Source organism: Triplophysa rosa, linkage group LG8, assembly GCF_024868665.1.
Source record: "Triplophysa rosa linkage group LG8, Trosa_1v2, whole genome shotgun sequence".
NCBI lineage: Eukaryota > Metazoa > Chordata > Actinopteri > Cypriniformes > Nemacheilidae > Triplophysa > Triplophysa rosa.
In genome coordinates this window covers 9,085,821-9,107,825 of record NC_079897.1, presented here as the reverse complement: position 1 = coordinate 9,107,825, position 22,005 = coordinate 9,085,821, and the positions used below count along the sequence as shown (strand labels likewise).

The window sequence follows — 22,005 nt, the reverse complement described above, 5'->3', positions numbered from 1 at the left end:
TCTGCTTGCCGTCTCACGTCGCAGAATACACAAAATGTACAACATGTAATAATCCGTTCTCCCAAACATCACAAAATAGAGACTGTCTGTCCCCCGGATTAGCAAACATAAAATAATGCGTAAACCTCTTGAAAGTAATTTAATAAACATTAAACAAATTAAACATGAACAAAATACAGATAATCAACTGTTATGACTCGGATTGCTAAATATTAGATCTCTCTCTAATAAAGCACTTTTTGTTAACGATATGATAACAGATCATAAAATAGACATGCTCTGTTTGACAGAAACATGGCTAAAACCAGATGATTATATTACTTTAAATGAATCTGTCCCCCAAGATTATTATTATAAACATGAGCCTCATCTAAAAGGCAGAGGGGGAGGTGTCGCAGCACTTTACAATAACACTTTTAGCATTTCCCAGAAGACTAACTCTAAATATAATTCTTTTGAAGTCATGGTACTTAATGTTTCAACACCTAATACTAAGGATAAAACATGTTTTAAATTTATTCTAGCTATTGTATATAGGCCTCCAGGGCACCACATCCTTGGTGACTTTAACATCCATGTAGATAACGTTACAGATGCCTTAGGAATGGCTTTCAAAGACACTTTTAACTCCATGGGCATTAGTCAATGTGTCAGGACCCACTCACCTTCGTAATCATACTTTAGATTTAATACTGTCTTACGGTATAAATGTGGACGACGTTAAAATCCTTCAGCAGAGTGAAGACATTTCGGATCATTATCTGGTATTATGTTTGCTTAACTGGCCTACGGCTGCAAATAAAACTCATTGTTACAAATATGGTAGAACAATAACTTCAACTACCAAAGATGCGTTTCTCGATAATCTGCCCGAATTGTCTCAAATCGCTAGCATGAGAAATAACGTTGAAGATCTTGACACTACCACTGATTTTAATTCCACCTTCTCGGTAACGCTAGACACAGTTGCTCCTCTACGTTTAAAGAAGATTAAAACCGTGGTATAATGAACACACTCAGGCTCTAAAGAAAGCGGCCCGAAAAATGGAGCGCAATTTTAAGAAAACTAAATTAGAGGTATTTCGTACAGCATGGAAGGATAGTATTCGAAAATACAGGAAAGCCCTAAAAACTTCTAGATCCGCCTACTTTTCATCGCTAATAGAAGAAAACCAGCACAACCCTAGGTTTTTATTTAACACAGTGGCTAAATTAATAAAAAATAAATTGTCAGTGACTTCTGATCCTGTATATCAGCATAGCAGTGATGAATTTATGAACTACTTCACATATAAAATCCAAGATATTAGAGAAAAAATTATAACAATGCAATCAGAAGTGAAACCCGCTGAACAAACTAACTACAGCGCCCTTAAGGAGAAAATGCAATTATTTTATACCGTAGATCAAGATGAGCTGTCTAAAATTATTAGATCATCTAAATCAACAACATGCATACTAGACCCTATACCTACAAATCTACTGAAAGAGATGCTCCCAGAAATTATAGATCCTCTTCTTGGTATTATTAACTCATCTCTGACATTAGGACATGTGCCTAAAGCATATAAGGTGGCTGTTATAAGGCCCCTTGTCAAAAAACCCCAACTCGACCCTAGAGAACTAAGGAACTACAGGCCTATATCGAATCTACCTTTCATATCTAAAGTTCTGGAAAAAGTAGTTTCAACTCAATTATGCTCCTTCCTCCAAAGGAATGACATCAATGAAGAATTCCAGTCTGGATTTAGAGCATGTCACAGTACAGAGACTGCTTTGATCAGAGTTACAAATGATCTGCTATTGGCGTCTGACCGAGGTTGTATCTCGTTATTGGTGCTGCTAGACCTTAGTGCTGCATTCGATACCATTGACCACAGCACACTCCTACATAGACTCGAAAATTATGTCGGCATTAAGGGAATAGCTTTGAAATGGTTTAAATCTTATTTATCCGACCGTTTTCAATTTGTAGCAATAAACAATGAGGTGTCACGCAAATCGCAAGTCCAGTACGGTGTACCACAGGGCTCAGTCTTAGGGCCTCTGCTCTTCGCATTATACATGCTACCTCTAGGAGATATAATAAAGCGACACGGAGTTAGCTTTCACTGTTATGCTGATGATACTCAACTTTATATTTCCTCGAAGCCTCATGAAACACAGCAGTTCCATCGAATAATGGAATGCATAGTCGATATAAAAAACTGGATGAGTAACAACTTTTTATTACTGAACTCGGACAAAACGGAAGTGTTACTTATTGGACCGAAAACTGCTATAAGTAACAACCAAGAATACTGTTTAACTATTGACGGATGTTCCATAAAACCCTCGTCGTCAGCAAAGAATCTTGGCGTTCTATTCGATAGTAATCTGTCATTTGAGAGCCACGTCGCCAACACCTGTAAAATTGCGTTTTTCCATTTTAAGAATATATCTAAACTACGTCATATGCTGTCAATCTCAGATGCAGAGAAGTTAATTCATGCATTCATGACATCAAGACTAGATTACTGTAATGCACTGTTAGGTGGTTGCCCTGCAGGCTTATTACAAAAACTCCAATTGGTCCAAAACGCGGCAGCTCGAGTTCTTACACGTACAAAAAAGTATGAACATATTAGCCCGGTTCTGTCAACCTTGCACTGGTTACCTATAAAGCATCGCGTTAACTTTAAAATCTTGCTTATTACCTATAAAGCCTTACATGGTTTAGCTCCTCAGTACTTGAATGAACTCCTTTTGTATTACAGTCCTTCACGTGCATTACGCTCTCAGGCGTCCTGTCAGTTGGTAATACCTAGAATTTCAAAATCAAGTGCAGGTGGTAGATCCTTTTCCTATCTAGCGCCTAAACTTTGGAATAGTCTTCCCTGCACTGTCCGGGAGGCAGACACACTCTGTCAGTTTAAATCTAGACTAAAGACGCATCTTTTTAATCTTGCATACACTACTCTTCCATAATATAAATCCTCTGAGGGTTTAGGCTGCATTAGTTAGATCAACCGGAACCAAAAACACAACTGATGTACTTGTTGCATCAAAGAGTGCAGAACAGTACTCTACTCTCAGCCAGTCTTGTCTCATTGTTACAAGTTTACCACAGCAAGCAGGATGCAGTTCATGGACTGACCTGATGGTAGAGCGGAGAATGGGAAGCGGCGACCTGACAAGAGCTGAGATGATAGAGCTGGATAAAGAAGGACGCGGTCACCTGACACGTCTTCATGGCCTGACCTGATGGTAGAGCGGAGAATAGGAAGCGGCGACCTGACAAGAGCTGAGATGATAGAGCGAGCGTGCGTGCGCATACTTGTCTGTGTACGTGCGCGTGTCCGTGTGTGTGTATGTGTATGTGTATGTTTATGTGTGTTAGTACGTGTGCATATTGTGTGTGTGGAGTGTTTTGTATGTGGGTATGTCTGTCTTCTGTGTTTTCAACTTTTTCTTTTTTTTGCAGGTACAACTTTAATTGTTTTGCTTATAGTCAATATGTCTAATGTACAGCTGCTTTGTAACAATGAAAATTGTAAAAAGCGCTATATAAATAAAGTTGAGTTGAGTTGAGTATTATAGGATAAGAAAGGAATAATTGATGACGGCCGTTCAATTATCAAAAGTTAATGCACACCGGTGCATTAACTTTCGATAATTGAACGGACCGGAGTCAATTATTCCGCTTATACCACGGTTACCAGATCACAAGTAATTTTTCAGATGTTTTATTTCAAGATATTTGTTATGTTTGCCGCGCTTATAATGCTACTGTGGGTGGGGGACTATTTTCTCATCCGAAACTGCTGGTAATTCCAAGACGTCATTTTAAAGGCTTGAGAGAGCGCGCGCATGATTGTAGTAATGACAAAACCCTTTGAACAAGTAGGCTTGTAAAAATGTATAAATTACTTTGTTGGTATTTTATAGTTATAAGCATGATGTAAAATAACGGAACAAGTATTTAATCGATGTTTATTTATTCATTTAGTGCCAGCTGCAGTTCTCACAGTTGCAAGCTCGCAGGTGGTTGTTTAAAGCGTTTGCCCCCTCTCTTTCTACCTCTTCAGCAAACGTATTTGGTAACACTTTAAAATAATGGTCCGTTGTTAACAAGTAACTATGCAGAAAGTAATAGGTAGTACTACATTAACACTTCTATGGATAGGCTATATATGTAGAATATATCCATTCATGTTTTGGTATTAGGCTTTTGGTATTTGTATTTATTCATAAATTGGTTTCCACAAACAACCTATTTTTTCACTTTATGTACGTTAATGTTGAGATTAGTAATTAATTGTTTTTTCTTTATTAATTGGTCATATTTCGCAAGTAGTTCTCAATGATGGCATTTTTCTTTAGTAATTATCAAATACCAAATAAGGAACTACCTTTGTCCTAAATTAGCTATTACTTATTGCTTAGTTAATCTTGCTTCTATATTAGTTAATAGTATTAAGGTAAGTGTTAATGTAGTACTACCTATTACTTTCTGCATAGTTACTTGTTAACAACAGACCATTATTTTAAAGTGTTACCACATATTTTTTGTTTTAAGCCAATCGTTGAACACATTTACTGCCCAAGCTGTTGTCGTTTTGGTGTTTTCTTTGTGTTTTTCACCTTCAATCTTGTCTAGTTGATCTTCAGTGACCGTTTTATGACATTTGCTAATGCTGGCTGCCTTTGATGTTTGCTTTCTTATTTTTCATATTCTTGATTGTCAAGTAGGCCTACAGCTTCCGCCCAATTGTCGAAATTGTCCTACTTTCCATAATTATTAAAAGTTATTTCTGGACATTTAGCTATAGTATAAATCCGTTATAACGGTAAAACTTGGCGCTAATTCGGTTGACAGATCTGGAACTACTTCATAGGTGCGCGTTTGACTGAAAAATAATGCACACCTGCAGCCAATCAGAATCAAGCATTCCACAGCCCCGTGGTATAAACCTTTTTATGCTCTTGGCCAAGCTTCATGTAGCCTACACAAATGCAAATTCACCAGTAGTAAACCAAATATTAAGGCATTTTTAATTTATTTAAAAAATGCTCTCTAAAAATGTTAAAGCAATGAAAACTGTCGTGTTGTGATTATTTCCAAATCCTACACTAGTAGATCTTAATTGATTAGCTTTTCTCTCATTTGATTATATATTTTCTTATGTTACTTAGAAATAATGTCTATTAATTTCTGGCTAATAATGTTTTGTTATTCACTTATGTCCTTCGTGTAATTTGTCATACTGTAATGATCCTTTCTTATTTGTATGTCTTAACACTGACAATAAAAAAGTAAGACATAAAATACCGAATAGAATTTATGCTGTAAAATATACAAGTAGAATGTAGATTATTACTGTAACAGTTTTGTAATATCACAAAAATATATAGTGCAAGGATGTGTTGGATTGGTTGGCTGTGGATTCAAAAAGGTTTTACTTTTACTTATTTAGTTTACACTAAATAAAACGCAGTGTTGTTCATATTAATATGCAAATGAATGAAAGAAAAAAACGTTTCTGCAACGGTTTCTTGTATTTTCTCATTCCCCACAACATCCATTTAATGAAAATTAAAATGCATATATATTTTTAAGAATTTCTGCATAAACCAAAAAAATATTGAATCATTATTTAGGGATGTCTTTTATGCGCCCTGACATTTTTGCGTTATTACATTTGCATGTCTGTATATTACTCAGATTTCATTTATTTATCATAATAACATTGTATATTGTTTAAAATTAATTTACCAACCATAAATGGCATTTATTTTTAGATATATTGAAAAATAACAAATATATCAGATAGCACAGCATGACATTTTGGTTTATTTATTGTCATTTTTATTAAGACACCTTGTCTGAAGTTGGTAAAAACAAAAAAATACCACCCTCAAAAAAAAAACATAACTGCAGGAATAAATAAGAACAAATAAGCAAGTTAAGAAAATGTGTGGCTCATGAGAGATCAGGTTGAATATATCTTTCAAGCACCTATACAAGAGGAACTAGTTTCTATACATACACAAGCATGTATTTCTTTATAGCGCAGTATAACAACCATATTTTTAATTCAATACAACAAAGTATGATTAGGAATGAATGACAGTGTTGTTGTTTTTATTATGAATCATAAACAGACAGCTCAACATTTTTTAATGAAACATCAAAGCATTACTAATCTATCTGCCGGCCTTGCTTTGATCCTTCCAGTGTTCGAAGGGTTTCATCCCACTGAGCAAACTGTTTGGATAAAAGAAACATCTGCGAAAGAGTTAAGGGAGATAAACAATTCGTGCAAAAGTTTAAATGGAACTGTTAAAAATGGGCTTACTGTTAACAGTCTGAAGCTGCAGGGAGTTTTGACCACATGATAAGCATTAAAAAAGATAACTGGAAATAAGTTAGCTTTATCTTTCACTGTAATTAAGGATACCATTTTGTTGTACTCTTCGAAAAGCTTTTTTACTTCAGAGGACAATTCTTCATTCTGATCCTGTGAGATTGAAGCAAGGAGAACAACATATGCTCATCATAACATGTTATAATTTAGTGATTGTGAACACCTAGAACTACGTATGTAAAATACAAGTTCAAGCATTTAAGAAGTAGATTTAAAATAAATAATACAAAATGCAGTTTGGTGGCCGATAAGAAGATTGTGCAGCTGGCAATGTATTTTCACCTGCCATGTACAGGTGTACGCTCGAAACTGTAGAATAAAACATATGAAAAGTTTAAAGAACATATAGAGGAAGAAATAAATATTTTGTTACCTGCTGTTGAATGTGGATTTGTGATAGCCGCTGTACTTTAGTGGTAAGCTCTGGAACCACTATGTCATAACAGAAAAACACAGTTACAAACCACCATTAACCATGTCATTAATGGTAGATTCAGACAACTTCTGTCATACTGGAGATACAAAAAATACAACAATGGATGTAAAGTGAGATTTTACCCTTTATGTGGTTACTGTCCAGAAGAGGTTGCAGATTGTGCACCTGTTCCAGTAATGCAGCTTGTGAACGCAAAAACTCTTCCTCTGTGGTCACAAGAGGAATTTAATTAAATTTTTTAAACTGTTAAAAGTATGCAAACAATAAAAGTGTAACTACTACATGCATTATTGCACTATTAGTATTGCAAAATAAACAGACTTTTAACTTTTAGAATTTAACTTTTTAACTTCTAGAATGGATGCGATTGCATCTATATCTTTGGTTAATGAATGAGCATCTAATTAAACCCTATAGTATGACACAAATTCATCTGTCATTGGCCATAATATCCCAATATAGACAAGGTTGCATGACATTTACATTTAGTCATTTAGCAGACGCTTTTATCCAAAGCGACTTACAAATTGGGTTAACAATGGAAGCAATTGGAACAACATAAGGACAATAAAAAAAAGCATAAGTGCAATAAAACTGGTCTCACAAAGCCTACCACAGTATACATGATCTTTTAGAAAACCATTAACAAATTTATGCACACACACAATTTGTGTCAAGTGGTTGAGTTTTACCTGTCAAGAACATGCAATCACTAGAGATGTTAAAGTTCAAGACCGAGATGTTTGGAAACAAAGATCCTAAACTGTTATATTTAGCCTTTGTTGTGCTTATTATTTTGAGGGGGGAAAACATTTTTTAGCTTAACTTTTGTTTGATAAACTATTTCAGTTGTGTGTTGGGTTGATTCCGATGTCCTGAAGTACCACTTGCACTGCTATAAATAAATATCAATCTGTGTACTGACCTGCTATAATAAATTCAAATTTCATTGCATCTGGCACAGCTATAAAATCTGTAAACTGAGGGTCCAAATACTTCAGCAAATCCTCAACTGAAGGAAGAAAAAATGAACACCATGTTACATAAAACATCTAAATAATTTTGTTCTCAAATGTTACTTCTTAAAGTGGAGGTGAAATATATAGCTGAAGGCTCTCACTTTTCTTGTGAAGGATCTTGACCCGTTCTCTCTTGTTAGCTGTGTTTGCAAGAGCAGTACTGATCTTTGTGAGTGATTCAGCACACTGTAAGGGGAAAGGAAGGCTTGTTATTTCTTTTCTTTATTTCTTTATCATAAATTCTTGGGTGCATTATCATCCTTAACAATTCCAACAAACAGCACCACAGCATGGAATACCTGCTAATGGCATTAACTTGTTTAAAATCTAACAAAATGATGACAACAAAATCTCATGTCAACAGTCTGGGAATGTTTAGTTAGTTATTGACAGCACGGGTGCGCTAGTTTGAACCAAGTTGCAGAAATAAATAAATAAATATAAATATATATATATATATATGATAAAATAATGAATGTAGGGTAATTCTGTGTCAAATCAACCAAATTTCGAATATTTCCAAGGCTCAAACAGAAGCAAGACCAACATCAGTGATGAAAGCTAAAATACTAAATGCCACCGATGAACAGTAACTAAATAATCCACTCATTTGTAGAGGGAGGTAAAAATGACAATTTTCACCTAAAATTTGGAGACATTAGAGGGGATGAAAAAATCACGTGAGAAATATGCTAGCACCATAACTTTACACACATATTTTTACACAGAGATTGGTAGGCTATATATTTTTGCAAAATCTGTTAACTTTAGGAATCCTTAATTCCTTTTTTACGCCAATAGTGGCAGTTCAAAAATAAGGAAACAGCACTTTTTTCATGTTATTTTTACAAAATTCTTGTGCTTGCTTGACTAACTTTTCTTTTGGGAAATACATTTTTAGGGCTCTATATGGTTCAGTCCTAGAGATCTTAATGTGGCTTCATGAGAAAACTGTTAAAATGTACACATTTTCAGTCATCAAAAAACAAATTTGGAATGAGAAATGTCTGGAGGAAGATGAGAGACACCAGACCCAACAATGCAGATGACCTGAAGGCCTCTATCAAAGCAATCTGGGTTTCCATTACACCTGAGCAGTGCCACAGGCTGATTGCCTCCATGCCATGCCACATTGATGCAGTAATTCATGCAAAAGGAGGCCCAACCAAATATCGAGTGCATAGAAATGAACATACTTTTCAGAAGCCTGACATTTCTGTTTAAAATATCCTTTTTTTTAATTGATCTTATGTAATATTCAAATTTTCTGAGACACTGAATTTTGGGTTTTCATTATCTGTAAGCCATAATCATACAAATTTCAAGAAATAAAGGCTTGAAATATTTCACTCCATGTGTAATGAATCTATATAATATATGGGTTTCACTTTCTGAAATGAGTGACAAAAAGTATTGACCTTTTTCACGATATTCTAATTTTTGAGATGTACCTGTACATCCGGTATGGGTTGAGTGTGAAGCGTGGCAAAATGGCTCGATAGCGCCATTTTTTTGACCCTGTAAATTACTCTATTGCATCCCTAGGCTGTGCCACACCCGCAATAAACAGCGCCCACATAACTGAATCAAAGCATCTGTCAAATAAGTTACCGGTATGGGATGTGTTGCTGATGCACACTAAACCATTACAATTATCATCGACATAAAACATATTATATTATATTATGTGAAAGCCATGATCTGTTAAACAACATGTATCGTCACGCTGATACTGCTATCTATCATGAGCATAAGAAAGCGATCTGAAGGGTTGAATAAGTTACATGTCTGACATATATTCACCTTCACTGGCTTATTGTTGTTTCCTCCTCTTTCTCCATAAATGCGTTTCTCGAGCTCTTGCAGGCGAGAGTCTAGACCCGAAAGATTGTTTTTGACCTCCATCTTATTTTTTGACACTCCGTCCTGAACAGGAAATGACGCATAGCGCTTTTACGCTTGCAGTTACAGCAACAATCCACCGGCCAGAAAGAAAAGAAAGGCGTATTCGACTTCACGCGGTGCTGCGCAGACGGACCTGCCTGTGATATGAAAGTATGCAAGATCAATGAGAAAGCTGTTCTTATACATTGCTCTCGAGTCTCGCGATACTCATGTCAAACTCCGCGCATACTTTCTCAACAAAGTTAAATATTATAAAACTATATTATATATACTATAACACTACACCATCCTACAACATTTATATTAGTGGTCGGAGAAATACGTTAAACAAATCTGTAAAATAAATAAATACATAAATGAATTCGACAGTGCCATCTCAAGCAAAAATATAACATTAGGATATTCACAACAGCAAAAATCAGGAAGTCGTTATTTTAACCATTTTGAAAAACGTTTTGGCCAATAAATTGCCATTTAGATTAGGCCTAACATAGTTGTATACTGTTAAACTATGGCTAATGCAGTGAGACAATTATAAATGTGCTGTTACTATGCTTTACTACAAATGCCATGGTACCATTATTAAATAAGGGTGAATAAGCCATGAGCAACTAAGGGGGGAAATACAGTATTCAGAGTCGGTGCCACGAGGGGGCACTAGGGGGCATGGCCCGGCCACTTCAGTCACTGTTACCCCTCACTTTTTAAAATGAAAAAAAGGCAATATCATTAAAAAAACATTTGGAGAATGAATTTGGTTTATATTTATTAAAGAAACAACAAGAGCAGAGGGTAAAAAATAATGTATTTATTCGTTAACAGAATTTAAAGACATTGTCTTGTGCTGTACTTTCATGTGTTGTTAAAAACACAAGCTAAAGGGCTGCTGCGGCAACGTTTCTGTATGCATTGCTTAACAAGAAACGGACATTACTATTATGCAGACGGTGAAAAGTGGAGATACAGGCTGTCTATCAGAAAGCAAGAGCTCGCTCTTTAGTGTTGTTATATTGATGCGATCGTTTTGTTAGACATAAAGCTCTACTGGGGAACAGTCCCCTGTATACTTTTTCTGTCACTTTTTCTTTAAAACCTGCTTTTAACATTTTTCTATATATTTTTTTCTATATATGCGTCTAAATTAATAATCTTAATTTATTAACTTCCGCTGAATTTATGTAGGCTATGATCGGTGTATTTCCAGTTCTTTTTGTCAAAACGTCATACAACATTTGCTCTCCTCCAAGTTGATATAAAAAAAATTAGCCTTTCAGTTTCAGTGTCTTTCATACAGTGTCTTTCATCTCTTTTCGTTCAGTTCAATTTATTAGCTTTGAAAAAGCTATGCGAAATATGAAATGCTGTCCTCGAAATGGACATTTAGAATTGTTAAACTTCAAAACGGCAGCGCGCACTGGATGAAAAGCTTTGTATCTACAACTCGCAGGTAGGCCTATTGCGCACCCAGGATTTAACTAGATTTTTATTGTGTTATAGTTAAAAATGTCTGGCTCTCAATGAAAAAGGCAGTGCGTGTGCGGACATGGATTTCTTCGCGCATTCGTTATGTGCGAATATGCCGCTTTTACAAGTGTGATTTGGTTAGCCTACCACGTTGCATATACATCAGGTTTTCAGATTTTTTTCAGGATTGCCGATTATCTCTGATAAAAAGTAAATTGTTAAAACTTAAACTTGAGAAGAAAACTGGGGCATGGCGGAATGCCGCTTCTTAACACCAGAAGAGCCGCACACTGAAACAGAACGGAGCGAGACCTCAGCCTGTGCCGTGTCTCAACCTCGAATTGTCCAACCTGTCAGATTTTCCTACCGCAGGGCAAAATTTAGGATATAATCTAAACCACATCGACAAAATAAACAGGCAGGATGATTTTACAATGCAAAATACCCTGTCAGATAGTCCTACCAGTTTAAAATGAACACATTAAATAAATTTACATCGTAAATACCGTCAGATTATCCTACCAGCATAAAAGAAACATGATTAATTTACAGCGCAATACCCTATAATTGTACTACCAGTACTAAATAAATATGTAGGCCTAGAATGATTTAACAACGAAAATACACAATCAGATTCCCGTAGCAGTATAAAATAAACAAGTATGATTTTATAGCGCAAGAAAATGACGTAACATTGATGTGCGCATGCCTGGTAGGATAATCTGACGGGTAGAATGAAATTTCGGGACACTATCCCCTTCTAAACCCCTAAACCCTGCCCCCCCCCCCCAACTAAACATAGCAGCCCCCTCACTTTGTGCACCCTGGCTCCGACTCTGACAGTATTGTATCACCCTATCCAACATCAATTGCACCTGCTCTGGCGCATGCGCAGTTGAGCGACTCATTCATTGCTGTGTTTAGCGGAGAGAGACCCGAGAGCCGCAGTGATGCCAGTGTAGGATGCTCGATACACGGATAATCTTATATACGCGTGTGTTTTCACGACAGGCATTTAAATAGATCCGGATACATCAGACAGGTGTGTTCATCGCAGTACTGCGTCGCATGACCTTGCGCTGAATGTCATTAGAAAGGGATTTTAATCTCGCCACGGTAAGAATAAACGCAAAAATTAATTCGCGGATTTAAGGCAGTAGACCTACGTGTCATACACCGTTGAATGTAAAATCTATGATACTGGTTGGACGATGTGTATTGGATGTGTATAAGGCGAGTGCATTAAAATGGTTGTGTGTCTATAGCTGTCTGCCGCAGCAGCACATTTGCGCACGTTGTTGCATCTTTCATTTTTTCTCTTATTCATTTTTTACTTAGTTTAAGTAAGAAAAGCAATGCTTCTTGTTTATCTAATAATAGTTATAGTGTATCCTTATTGTTTGCTGTGGTGGGGGTCAAAAAAGGATAATCATATTTACTTTATTTTTTTATTTACATATATTACTTTATTTAACAAATTAAATCTTAAGAGTTACATTTAAGAGTTACGTGTTGTTGGATTAAATCTTTTCATCTGTAATAGAGTCATTTCCATTATAATTAAGATCGTACAGTGTAGATATGTGCTGACACATGCTGTCATGGTCTTTGTGCTGAAATAAACCCCCCTCGTCCATACCCAACCTCCCCCAACCCTACCATCCCAGTAATATAACCCTTGTTAAGAGGCTACCTCACCATAACAAACCCCAATATCCCATGCACCAAAAACAGCTTTAAAACATCACAGTGCTTATTCAGCCAACAAAATGCTTTTTGTTGTTCTTACAACTGCATCAAAAATGTATTTCTTATGCTTTTATTTTCAGAAAACTAGAAATTGAGTCTTTGAGATGGATATTATAAAGCATATAATCAACGACACCATTGAATTCTACAAATGGAGTCTTACCATTGCAGGTAACTGATTTCTGGAACTGCATGTGACACATGATATCAATAGACTGATTTCTCTCTGCTGCCGTGTTGAAATCGAAAGCGGTGGGAAGAAAACAGAATGACAATGAGACTGCAATGGTTTGGACTATAGTGTGACATGAATAAACAAATGATGCGTTTAAAAACAATGTTACAGTAGCCGCTTATGGCAGCTTAAATTGTCACTAATATGTGTTGGTACAGCTAAAGTGGTCAAGTAAAACAGCTTTTGTGACATGCATCCTATGCTTATATTTTCACATTTAACATCATAAATTGCTTTAATAACTCCAGGTTGATTGTCCAAACCATTGCAGTCTATCTGTCCTTTGGTTTTCTTCCCACCTCTGCTTTGCTTTCGATTTCATGGTGGCGGCGTGAACTCAGTGTATGGTAGCGTTTTGATTAGATAAAACCTAAGTTGTACTGTAAAGTCACCAAATCAGGCCATTATTGGATTTACCATGAGAAAGCTTGTTTTTTTATTTTGGAGAACACAAGAACAAGATTAATGTATGCTGTAAACTACAGATTAATGTATGCAGTAAGCTTAATGCTATTTTTGCTATGCTACTGAATGTTGGCATCTATAAGCAGAATTGTAGATTAATGCATTAGATAAAAGTGTAATAATGGGCTTTCATTATTGTTTGTAGACAAGCGTGTGGAGAAATGGCCTCTGATGGACTCCCCTCTCCCCACACTGGCCATCAGCTCTACCTACCTACTCTTCCTCTGGCTGGGGCCAAAGTACATGCAGGGCAGAGAGCCCTTCCAGCTGAGAAAGACCCTCATTGTCTACAACTTTAGCATGGTCATCCTTAACTTTTTCATATTTAAAGAGGTGCGTTCACCCACAAGATGCCTAGGTCTGAAGCCGAGTTGTAAGTTTTTACCAAGACTGACACGATAACACAGCAACTGATAAAAGATTTCTCTTTTCGTACTCCACTGGCACTCTTAGGTCTGATTGCACTAACAATAATGAGCATCACTACCACCGAAATGTATGTGGTCAGAATAATATATACATAAAATAAGGACACTTTTCACTGTTTAATCATTTTTAAGATTAATCATTTCAGACACTTGCGGTAACTTTACAGTCTCCACTGTCTTAACTGTCATTGGTGGTCAAAAGCCACTTCACATTTGTATGAAGCAGGAGCGCATTTCCCAATGGGGACCAAGGGGACATTGCCTCACTCACTTTTTGAAACTTTCCTCCTCAATTTAATGTGTCACGACATACGTGGCGAGAACCCAAATGCAGGCAGGCAAAGATGGGGTTAACAAAACACTTTATTCACAAGACAAGAAGACAAAGCAAACACCCACGATGGAGATATAAACAAGAAAACAGGAAGCAGACAGGACGTAGACTAACTAAGACTAAACTAAAATAAACAACACTGGACAAAAGCTAAACTAAAGACTTACTAAACTCGACTTGACAGGGGTTTTCACAGACAACAGGAACACACCGCACATGGCAGCCGAAAGGCACTCGACGAAACCATACACAACGTAATACACCAACACAGGACAATTAAACATGAGGGTATATAAAGGGAAGACAAACGAGGGATAATTACACGGGGCAGGTGTGGGACATTAGACATGAGAGGAAAGCAATACAAGAAACGAGAGGGGCGGGGCTGATGACAAGACATGAGAAACACGAGATGTCAAAAAACAAACATCTCATGGCTTTCTCACAAATAACCTAAGGCTTTGCCATGGCTCTGCTACAGGACCAAGAAAAACATGACTAAGGAAGCAGAGCCATGACATTAATGCTTACCAGTATCTGACTGGAATAGAGAAAGAGTAGGAACAAATGTAATTTAAAGAGCTGATTCAGTGGCATATGGAGTAAAGTGCGTTGCCAAATGTTTTGACGTGGTAGACCCGTGTTCGAATCCGCCTTTTGCCAAACTCGCTCTTTTACCTTTTTCCATCACATATCAGATGCAAAATGGACCAGCATTTACAGCGCGGAAGAAGCACGCGTTTTCTGTGCTTTCACACCCCATATGAAATTCATTAAACAAATTTAATGAAAAGTTGTTTTTTATTATTATTACTAGTGATCATAAAATAAAAAGAGCAAAGTTTAATGAATAATCTTAGTTGTGTTTTTCTATAGATGCTTAGTGTCACTTTGTCTGATCAGCAAGAATTCTATCGGTGTTATTATACCAAGTTTCTGTATGAAGTGTCCTCTAGTTACTAAAATGAATTCCCCTCTAGTTGGCATAAAAAAGGGAGAGGGCCATGTTGTGTGTCACACAAATTCAGCAACCTCTCAAATAACACACACCCACACACAAAGGTTGCTTTTAAAATTCTTAGATACTTTTGTGGTTATATATTTTATTTTGCAAACTCATTATTTTTATTTTAGTTATTCAAATAAAGATCTAGAACCTTAAAAATAACCAATGTGCAAGGCAGAGGATAACCTTTGGCCACCCATAATTTTATTAATAAAGTAAATACCTTAATAATCAAGTCCACAACATTCTAATATGTTTCCTCAATGGACAAGTCCTAAATACCAAAATTAGCCACTCTCTTCAGGATTTGATCAGTAATGCACAATATCACAGTATTTTATCATGTGCAGCATCTACATGTTATTTAAAGTCTCAGAAATGTCTTTTAGTGTTTTGTGATGCATCATTTACTACCTGTTGTATTTCAGCTCTTCCTTGCTGCACGGGCGGCCAACTACAGCTACATCTGCCAGCCTGTAGACTATTCTGATGATCCTAATGAAGTGAGGGTGAGTGTGTTTCCTCTATAAAGTCATGATGTGTTTCACTGAAACTGAAACTGGACCCGTGATTCCGCTCTCCAGTTACTGGCCCAAAGTTTGTTGTCAGAGCGGGATAACCTAAGAGCTCAGTTTCACACTGTGGTGTCACATTGACACAAACGCCATCTGGCCTCTGGGTCGAATACTATAGTTGAGCCACATGAGCATTTTCAACAGCACCATGTTTCTTTTCAGTTTTTTTTAATTAATTCTGTAAATAGGTTGCAGAATTTCAAAAAATAAACAGTATCTAATCTAATGGGTTCCTGTGGCTCAGCTGGTAAAGAACTGAGCTGGCACACAGGTCATGGGCTTGTTTTATGTGTTTTAGGACTGCTCGCTTTAAAAGAACAGTGCAATGGAAAATGGAAATTCTCTTATTTTTTTACTCAACTCTAGATGTATATGACTTTCATTCGGCATCTGAACACAGACAGATTTTTTTTATTATAATGTCTTCTTATATGGTGCTCAAAATGTTAAAGCTCCAAAAAGTACAAATCGTGAAAGTAATTAAAATGACTCCAGTGGGTAAATAAATGTCTTCTGGAGTGAAACAATATGTTTGTGAGAGAAAACAATATTTTAAGAATATAAGAAACTCAAACAAGCGCTAGAGATATGGCATCACTTCAATACTTGTATATCTTATTGGTTCTTGCCAGGGTGCCGCACATGTCCTGAAAAGTAAAGCCAAAGCTCCCCTAGTGGCTGGCTGCAGTATATTTCATAAACCCCGCCCTGTCCATGTAAACTAACTGGATGTAAACCAAACAAAAAAAATCCAATTGCATTTAAGATACATTTTTGCTGAAGATGGTTTCTGTCATGAACGGTGAGGGAACAAGAACAGAGGACCTAAGTGCAGACAGCGGGTAAGAGGTTAACAAACAGACTTTAATAACAAAAATACAACCATGAAACAAAAACCCACGAGGGGGCAAACCGATAAAACAGCAAGGGAAATAACAAGAGGTAAACAGGGACATAGACTAACCTACACTAAACTAGACAAGACTACAACTAAATAGACTAGGTAACATAGCAATACAGAATGAACCGACACAAGACAGAAGACAAGGGCATGAGCGGGCATGAAACGGGCATGAAACAATAACAAGCAATAATGAGGAGATGAGAGGGCGGGAACAGAGACGAGACCAGAGAGAGTATGGCAAGCCGAAAAGGCCAAAATTACCTCCCTCGACATGAAACATGGGGTTCCGTCATGGTTCTGCCTCATCATGTCATGTCTTTCTTGGTCTTGTGGCAGAACCATGACAGGTTTCTGTCATTTTAGTTAGTTCTTATCACACTGATGTATGTTCAAGGGTTCGTTTGTGTAATAAGATATGTTATAAAAACACTAATGTTATAATGTTATAAAAAGGGGCGTTGCAACATGATTTTCGTCGACATTCGGAATATGGGCTGGACATTAATAACAGGGCTCCATCTCACACTCACTACTGCGCAGGCTCCAAAGGATGTCATTGGTGCAATATGTCAGTGACCATATCTGGGACATTTTGGCTTCAATTTTTTGAAGCGGAAGTAAATTGGGGATGCGTCGTCCATATTTTTATATGGACGTCTATGGTTCTTGCATGTCTGGTAACTAGTTGTCATTTGTTTGTCATCATATCAGATATCATATCATATACGGTATATTATTAGTTTTCTCTCACAACTGTTTTGTTTTGCTTCAGAAGACATTTATTTAACAATCAGGAGTAATTTATTATTTGTCTGTTTTCAACTGGAAAGGAAGTCATATACATCTAGGATGGCATAATTCCACTTTTATCAAAGCTTTATTTATAGTGACTTTATCAAATCCCTTTTCTCTTTTTCCTGTAATGTGCAGGTGGCTGCAGCATTGTGGTGGTACTTTATCTCCAAAGGTGTGGAATACCTTGACACAGTGTTTTTCATCTTACGCAAGAAATTTAACCAAATCAGCTTCCTGCACGTCTATCACCACTGCACCATGTTCACTTTGTGGTGGATTGGCATCAAATGGGTTGCGGGTGGACAGTGTAAGTGTTCGATAAGTTTGCACTTTAAACAATGTAAATAGGCCATTTAAATATAGTTGTCTTGTATGTTACATTAAATTACCTTAATGTGCATTCGTGTTTTTTCCAGCATTTTTTGGGGCTCATATGAATGCAGCCATACATGTTTTGATGTACTTATATTATGGCCTGGCTGCATTTGGTCCAAAAATACAGAAATATCTGTGGTGGAAGAAATATCTGACTATCATCCAAATGGTAAAGTGTGACATTTTGCAAGCAAAATATAAGTTATGTTAAATATGAGAATGACTCTACAATTAGGACATTTTATGTTTACTTGCACAGTTTTAAGAAATAAATACTTGTGTGTTTTAATATTAGCTTTGAATGTGTATATTCAAATATTTACATTTATTTGGTAAAACGCATATATTTTTATGACAAAGAACTGCTGACTACCAACATGCTAAATCAACTTCTTCTGCAGATCCAGTTTCATGTCACCATTGGCCATACTGCTTTGTCACTGTACTCCGACTGCCCATTCCCAAAGTGGATGCACTGGTGTCTAATTGGATATGCCCTGACCTTCATCATCCTCTTTGGGAATTTCTATTACCAGACGTACCGCCGACAGCCCCGTCGTGAAGGCACATCCAGGTCCAGCAAAGCCCTTTCTAATGGAGCCTCTAATGGAGTCCCGGCAGCCAGTAATGGAAACACCACCAAGATGGACGAGAAGCCAACAGTGGCTGAAACCGGGAGGAGAAAGCGGAAGGGCAGAGCAAAGCGTGAATGAATCCAGAGCAGGGAGAGAAGCAGACACAGGCAGACCTCCACGCAGAGGCATGAGAGCTGGTAGCATTGATGGAGTCCATCAGGTGGTGTGTATCAGCTCAGGTCAATCCAAAATTGTTAGGAACAAAAAGTATGCTGAGCTTCTGCATCAGAGGGGGAGAAATCAGACAAAGAGTCTAGATATTGCGAGACTGGAAAGTTGTGATTAATTTATGAGAGGATCTTATCAGTGTGTAGTATATCCTTCCTTATCACCGGTCCTTATATTTGTTACATTAATATGTATCTGATCTGTGTCTCATCATTGTTAAATTATTATTACAATAATGTCAAGATCTTAAGTTTTTTCATAATTCATTACAGTGTCGGCCAAAAGTCTGATACCAATAGAGAAGTGCTTTTGTATTCTATTTGTCAGACAAATCTTTTTGTTATAAATTTTATTGCCATAGAACAATTTGAGTGAAATTTTAATTGGCAGAAATGTTGGAATTTTTATTATTTGGTATTCCCCCTTTTGCATTAATGAGCATTCACTCAAGCCAGAATGGAAGAAAGAAAGTCTGATGATTTATGTTATATCAGTATGATTAGTAAATGTTTCAGAGTGCATCGTGTGTTCTTCAATGGAAGTAGAAAAATCCCAGTTACGTAATATAGCAGTTACAAATGTGCTTATTGGATCAGTGAATAGTTTTTCCTCATTTCATATCACAACTTTCCTTCGTTCAAAGTGTTTCAAATTCGAAAGCATTCTGTTTATTTTTAGGTTCAAATGGAAATATTTTAGATGTTCAATTTGGTCTAAAACTTGTGAACCCCACTGTGTATCCATTATTTTACATGTTTATGTATCTGAACTTTCGCGTTTCTTGTAAGGTGTCAATTAAAAGCTGTTTAGCTGCTGGGGTGATATATTATGGCAATATTATGATGCAGACATCATGTGACACTGCAAATCACTGCAGATTCTTAGTTATAGGGAAACCGCTATAATGCATTTTTTTCATCCAATACATCCTGATTATATTATACCTTTATATTTTTGTTTGATATGTGTTTAGATTGCCAAACTAGAATTGTACATTTTAGACAAAATATGACATTTACACTAGAAAAGATCAATAACTGTTTTATGGGAATATGCCCTTATCTGGATAAATCAGACCAATACTAATAATGATAAAATAGCCAATATCAAGTGATAACAGTAAATTAAACCAGTATACTGTTTGTCCTTATTAAATGTTTTGACATACTCAAGATTCAAGGTTATTGAAAAACAGTTGTAAGGATCGGCTTTACGTTTCATTAAGAAATTGATATCCTTGGAAAAAGGGAAAATACAAGTGTGAAATATGTTTGGAGCTGTGATACTGTATTGTATATAAAGGCTTATGATGCTTCATCAACAGAACTTTTAATCTGAATAGTTTTGAAACCTGAAATACATCATCTGCTTCATCTCAAATTGTTTTATAATGTTGTATATTCTGTGCAATTTTGTACATTGTGCTTTTAAAAATCCTATAATCAACAACTCTGGCTTTTGTTTTGTTTTTAAGAAACAAATATTTTGACAAATATACATTGCTGCATATAAAATAAATTGAATGCCAATGCATTGTACACATTACATGTTATTTAATTTCTAAAAAAACCCACTCTGTTGGTGTAGTCATGTGTTTACCTTTAGCCTCATTCATTACCCATGAACATGCTATACGTCATCAAAGACAAAATACTCTCAAGCATGGCACAAAAATATTACTCATAAAAATACCTGAAATGGCTTTCACTTTGTCATCATTTGTTGTCTCTGACATACATAGAAAGGTCTGATTTATATTCTCACTGCTTTCACAGAGGAGACCCCTTTTTTAATATAACCCACAGCAACAGCGCAAACCCTATAAACTGCCATTTCCAGTAAGCATTCCTTCGGCCCAATGAGATGTACCAGTGCTGTTTTCTGCCCCCTCGGTCATTTACACACTACTGAGGGCTCAATGGACCAATCAGAGCGCTGCCTGTCCTCCTCAGCAAAGACAAAGGTTTCTATAGTAACCGCACACACCCTGTTTCACTACTGATTTACTGAAATGGGATTTACCATCTGCTGCTTTTCACACCTTGTATTCCTATATTGAACATAACGTGTACCGCACGTTTCATAAAGGAAATGATTAAATAAAAAAGTTTGGACCAGAAAATAAAATAAGAAATAACTGAATAACAGTTTTTAAATAACAATAAAATTGCATGTAATCAAACCTAATGAATTGCACTTTAACACAAATCTTTAGTGTTGCTTTAGGGTTTATTTTTTAAATCTTACATATATAATTAAATCTTAGGGATAGTGTCATGATCCCCATCTGTGTTTCCCGATTATTGTGGACTTTTAGTTTGTGTGTCTTAGTTCCTGTTTCCTGTCTAGTGTTGTAGTTTTTTGTTCATTGGTTTTGTGTCATGATCTGTTTCAGGTGTGTCTTGTTAGCCCTCTCATTACCCTGTGTATTTAAGCCCTTGTATTACCTTTGTCTGGTGTCTGTCATTGTTAGAGGTTTAGTCTTGTGTCTTGCTATTCATGTGTCTTGGATCGTTTATTATTATGTTACTTTGTTTACTGTCATTAAAATGTGGATCTGCTTCTCTGCCTGGTTACTCTGCATTACAGAACGACAGACCAATAATGGATCCAGCAGATCTTGTACCCTCAGGAGCCCGCTTAATCATGCTACGCCAGGGCTGCCGCTCCCTTGAGGATCACACACAGGATTTCTTGGACCTAGCCACCAGACTCACTTTCCAGATAAGTCACTCATTGTTTTCTACCGCTGCAGTCTCAAAGAACCGCAAAGCGGATCTCCCTTCACCGTGGGTGATGGCTGCCAGTCCAGAGCACGCTCGCAAGATGGCCGCCAGTCCAGCGCCCGCTCGCAAGATGGCCGCCAGTCCAGAGCCCGCTTGCAAGATGGCCGCCAGTCCATCCCAAGATGGCCGCCAAGTCCAGAGCCTGCTCACAAGATGACCACCAGTCCATCCCAAGATGGCCGCCAAGTCCAAAGCCCGCTCCCAAGACGGCTAATGAACTTTCCGAGATCCCGGCCTCGTCCAAGACGGCCGCCGATGATCTTCCCGAGATCCCGGCCTCATCGAAGACGGCCTGTCTCAGTCAAGATGGCTGCTTGAG

General features: G+C 36.9%; 3 protein-coding genes across 6 annotated transcripts in view; 1 reads left to right on the top strand and 2 right to left on the bottom strand.

The window, feature by feature from the left end:
- The window catches only part of LOC130558653 (uncharacterized), a 285,427-nt gene that overhangs the window by 135,636 nt on the left and 127,786 nt on the right, over positions 1–22,005 (bottom strand). The gene's annotated exons all lie outside the window — the stretch shown is intronic.
- Positions 5,651–9,872, bottom strand: dctn3 (dynactin 3 (p22)). Of its 3 annotated transcripts, none has more exons than XM_057341241.1 (7): positions 9,666–9,872; positions 7,964–8,048; positions 7,769–7,855; positions 6,966–7,049; positions 6,781–6,839; positions 6,421–6,500; positions 5,651–6,270 (listed from the first exon to the last, which is right to left on the bottom strand). In XM_057341241.1, the coding sequence occupies exons 1-7, from the start codon at positions 9,765–9,767 to the stop codon at positions 6,231–6,233; spliced, it is 537 nt and encodes a 178-aa protein (XP_057197224.1). In that variant the 5' UTR covers positions 9,768–9,872; the 3' UTR covers positions 5,651–6,230. The 3 variants fall into 3 exon arrangements, with proteins under 3 accessions (XP_057197224.1, XP_057197225.1, XP_057197223.1); XM_057341240.1 differs by having other exon boundaries at positions 5,702–6,268; positions 6,441–6,500; positions 9,666–9,864; XM_057341242.1 differs by lacking the exon at positions 6,421–6,500 and having other exon boundaries at positions 5,680–6,247; positions 9,666–9,868.
- elovl4a (ELOVL fatty acid elongase 4a) lies at positions 12,131–20,570 on the top strand. 2 transcript variants are annotated; one of them, XM_057341229.1, is made up of 7 exons: positions 12,131–12,347; positions 13,061–13,151; positions 13,826–14,013; positions 15,877–15,957; positions 17,858–18,029; positions 18,139–18,266; positions 18,499–20,569. In XM_057341229.1, the coding sequence occupies exons 2-7, from the start codon at positions 13,085–13,087 to the stop codon at positions 18,808–18,810; spliced, it is 948 nt and encodes a 315-aa protein (XP_057197212.1). In that variant the 5' UTR covers positions 12,131–12,347; positions 13,061–13,084; the 3' UTR covers positions 18,811–20,569. The 2 variants fall into 2 exon arrangements, with proteins under 2 accessions (XP_057197212.1, XP_057197214.1); XM_057341231.1 differs by having other exon boundaries at positions 12,132–12,273; positions 18,499–20,570.

Coding starts and splice junctions, on each gene's coding strand:
- dctn3 (XM_057341240.1), bottom strand. CDS start 9,767: ATGGAGGTCAAAAACAATCTTTCGGGTCTAGACTCTCGCCTGCAAGAG. Junction 6,840..6,965: donor GGACAGTAACCACATAAAGG/GTAAAATCTCAC, acceptor GTTATGACATAG/TGGTTCCAGAGCTTACCACT. Junction 6,269..6,440: donor TCGAAGAGTACAACAAAATG/GTATCCTTAATT, acceptor ACTCTTTCGCAG/ATGTTTCTTTTATCCAAACA.
- elovl4a (XM_057341231.1), top strand. CDS start 13,085: ATGGATATTATAAAGCATATAATCAACGACACCATTGAATTCTACAAA. Junction 14,014..15,876: donor ACTTTTTCATATTTAAAGAG/GTGCGTTCACCC, acceptor GTTGTATTTCAG/CTCTTCCTTGCTGCACGGGC. Junction 15,958..17,857: donor ATGATCCTAATGAAGTGAGG/GTGAGTGTGTTT, acceptor TGTAATGTGCAG/GTGGCTGCAGCATTGTGGTG.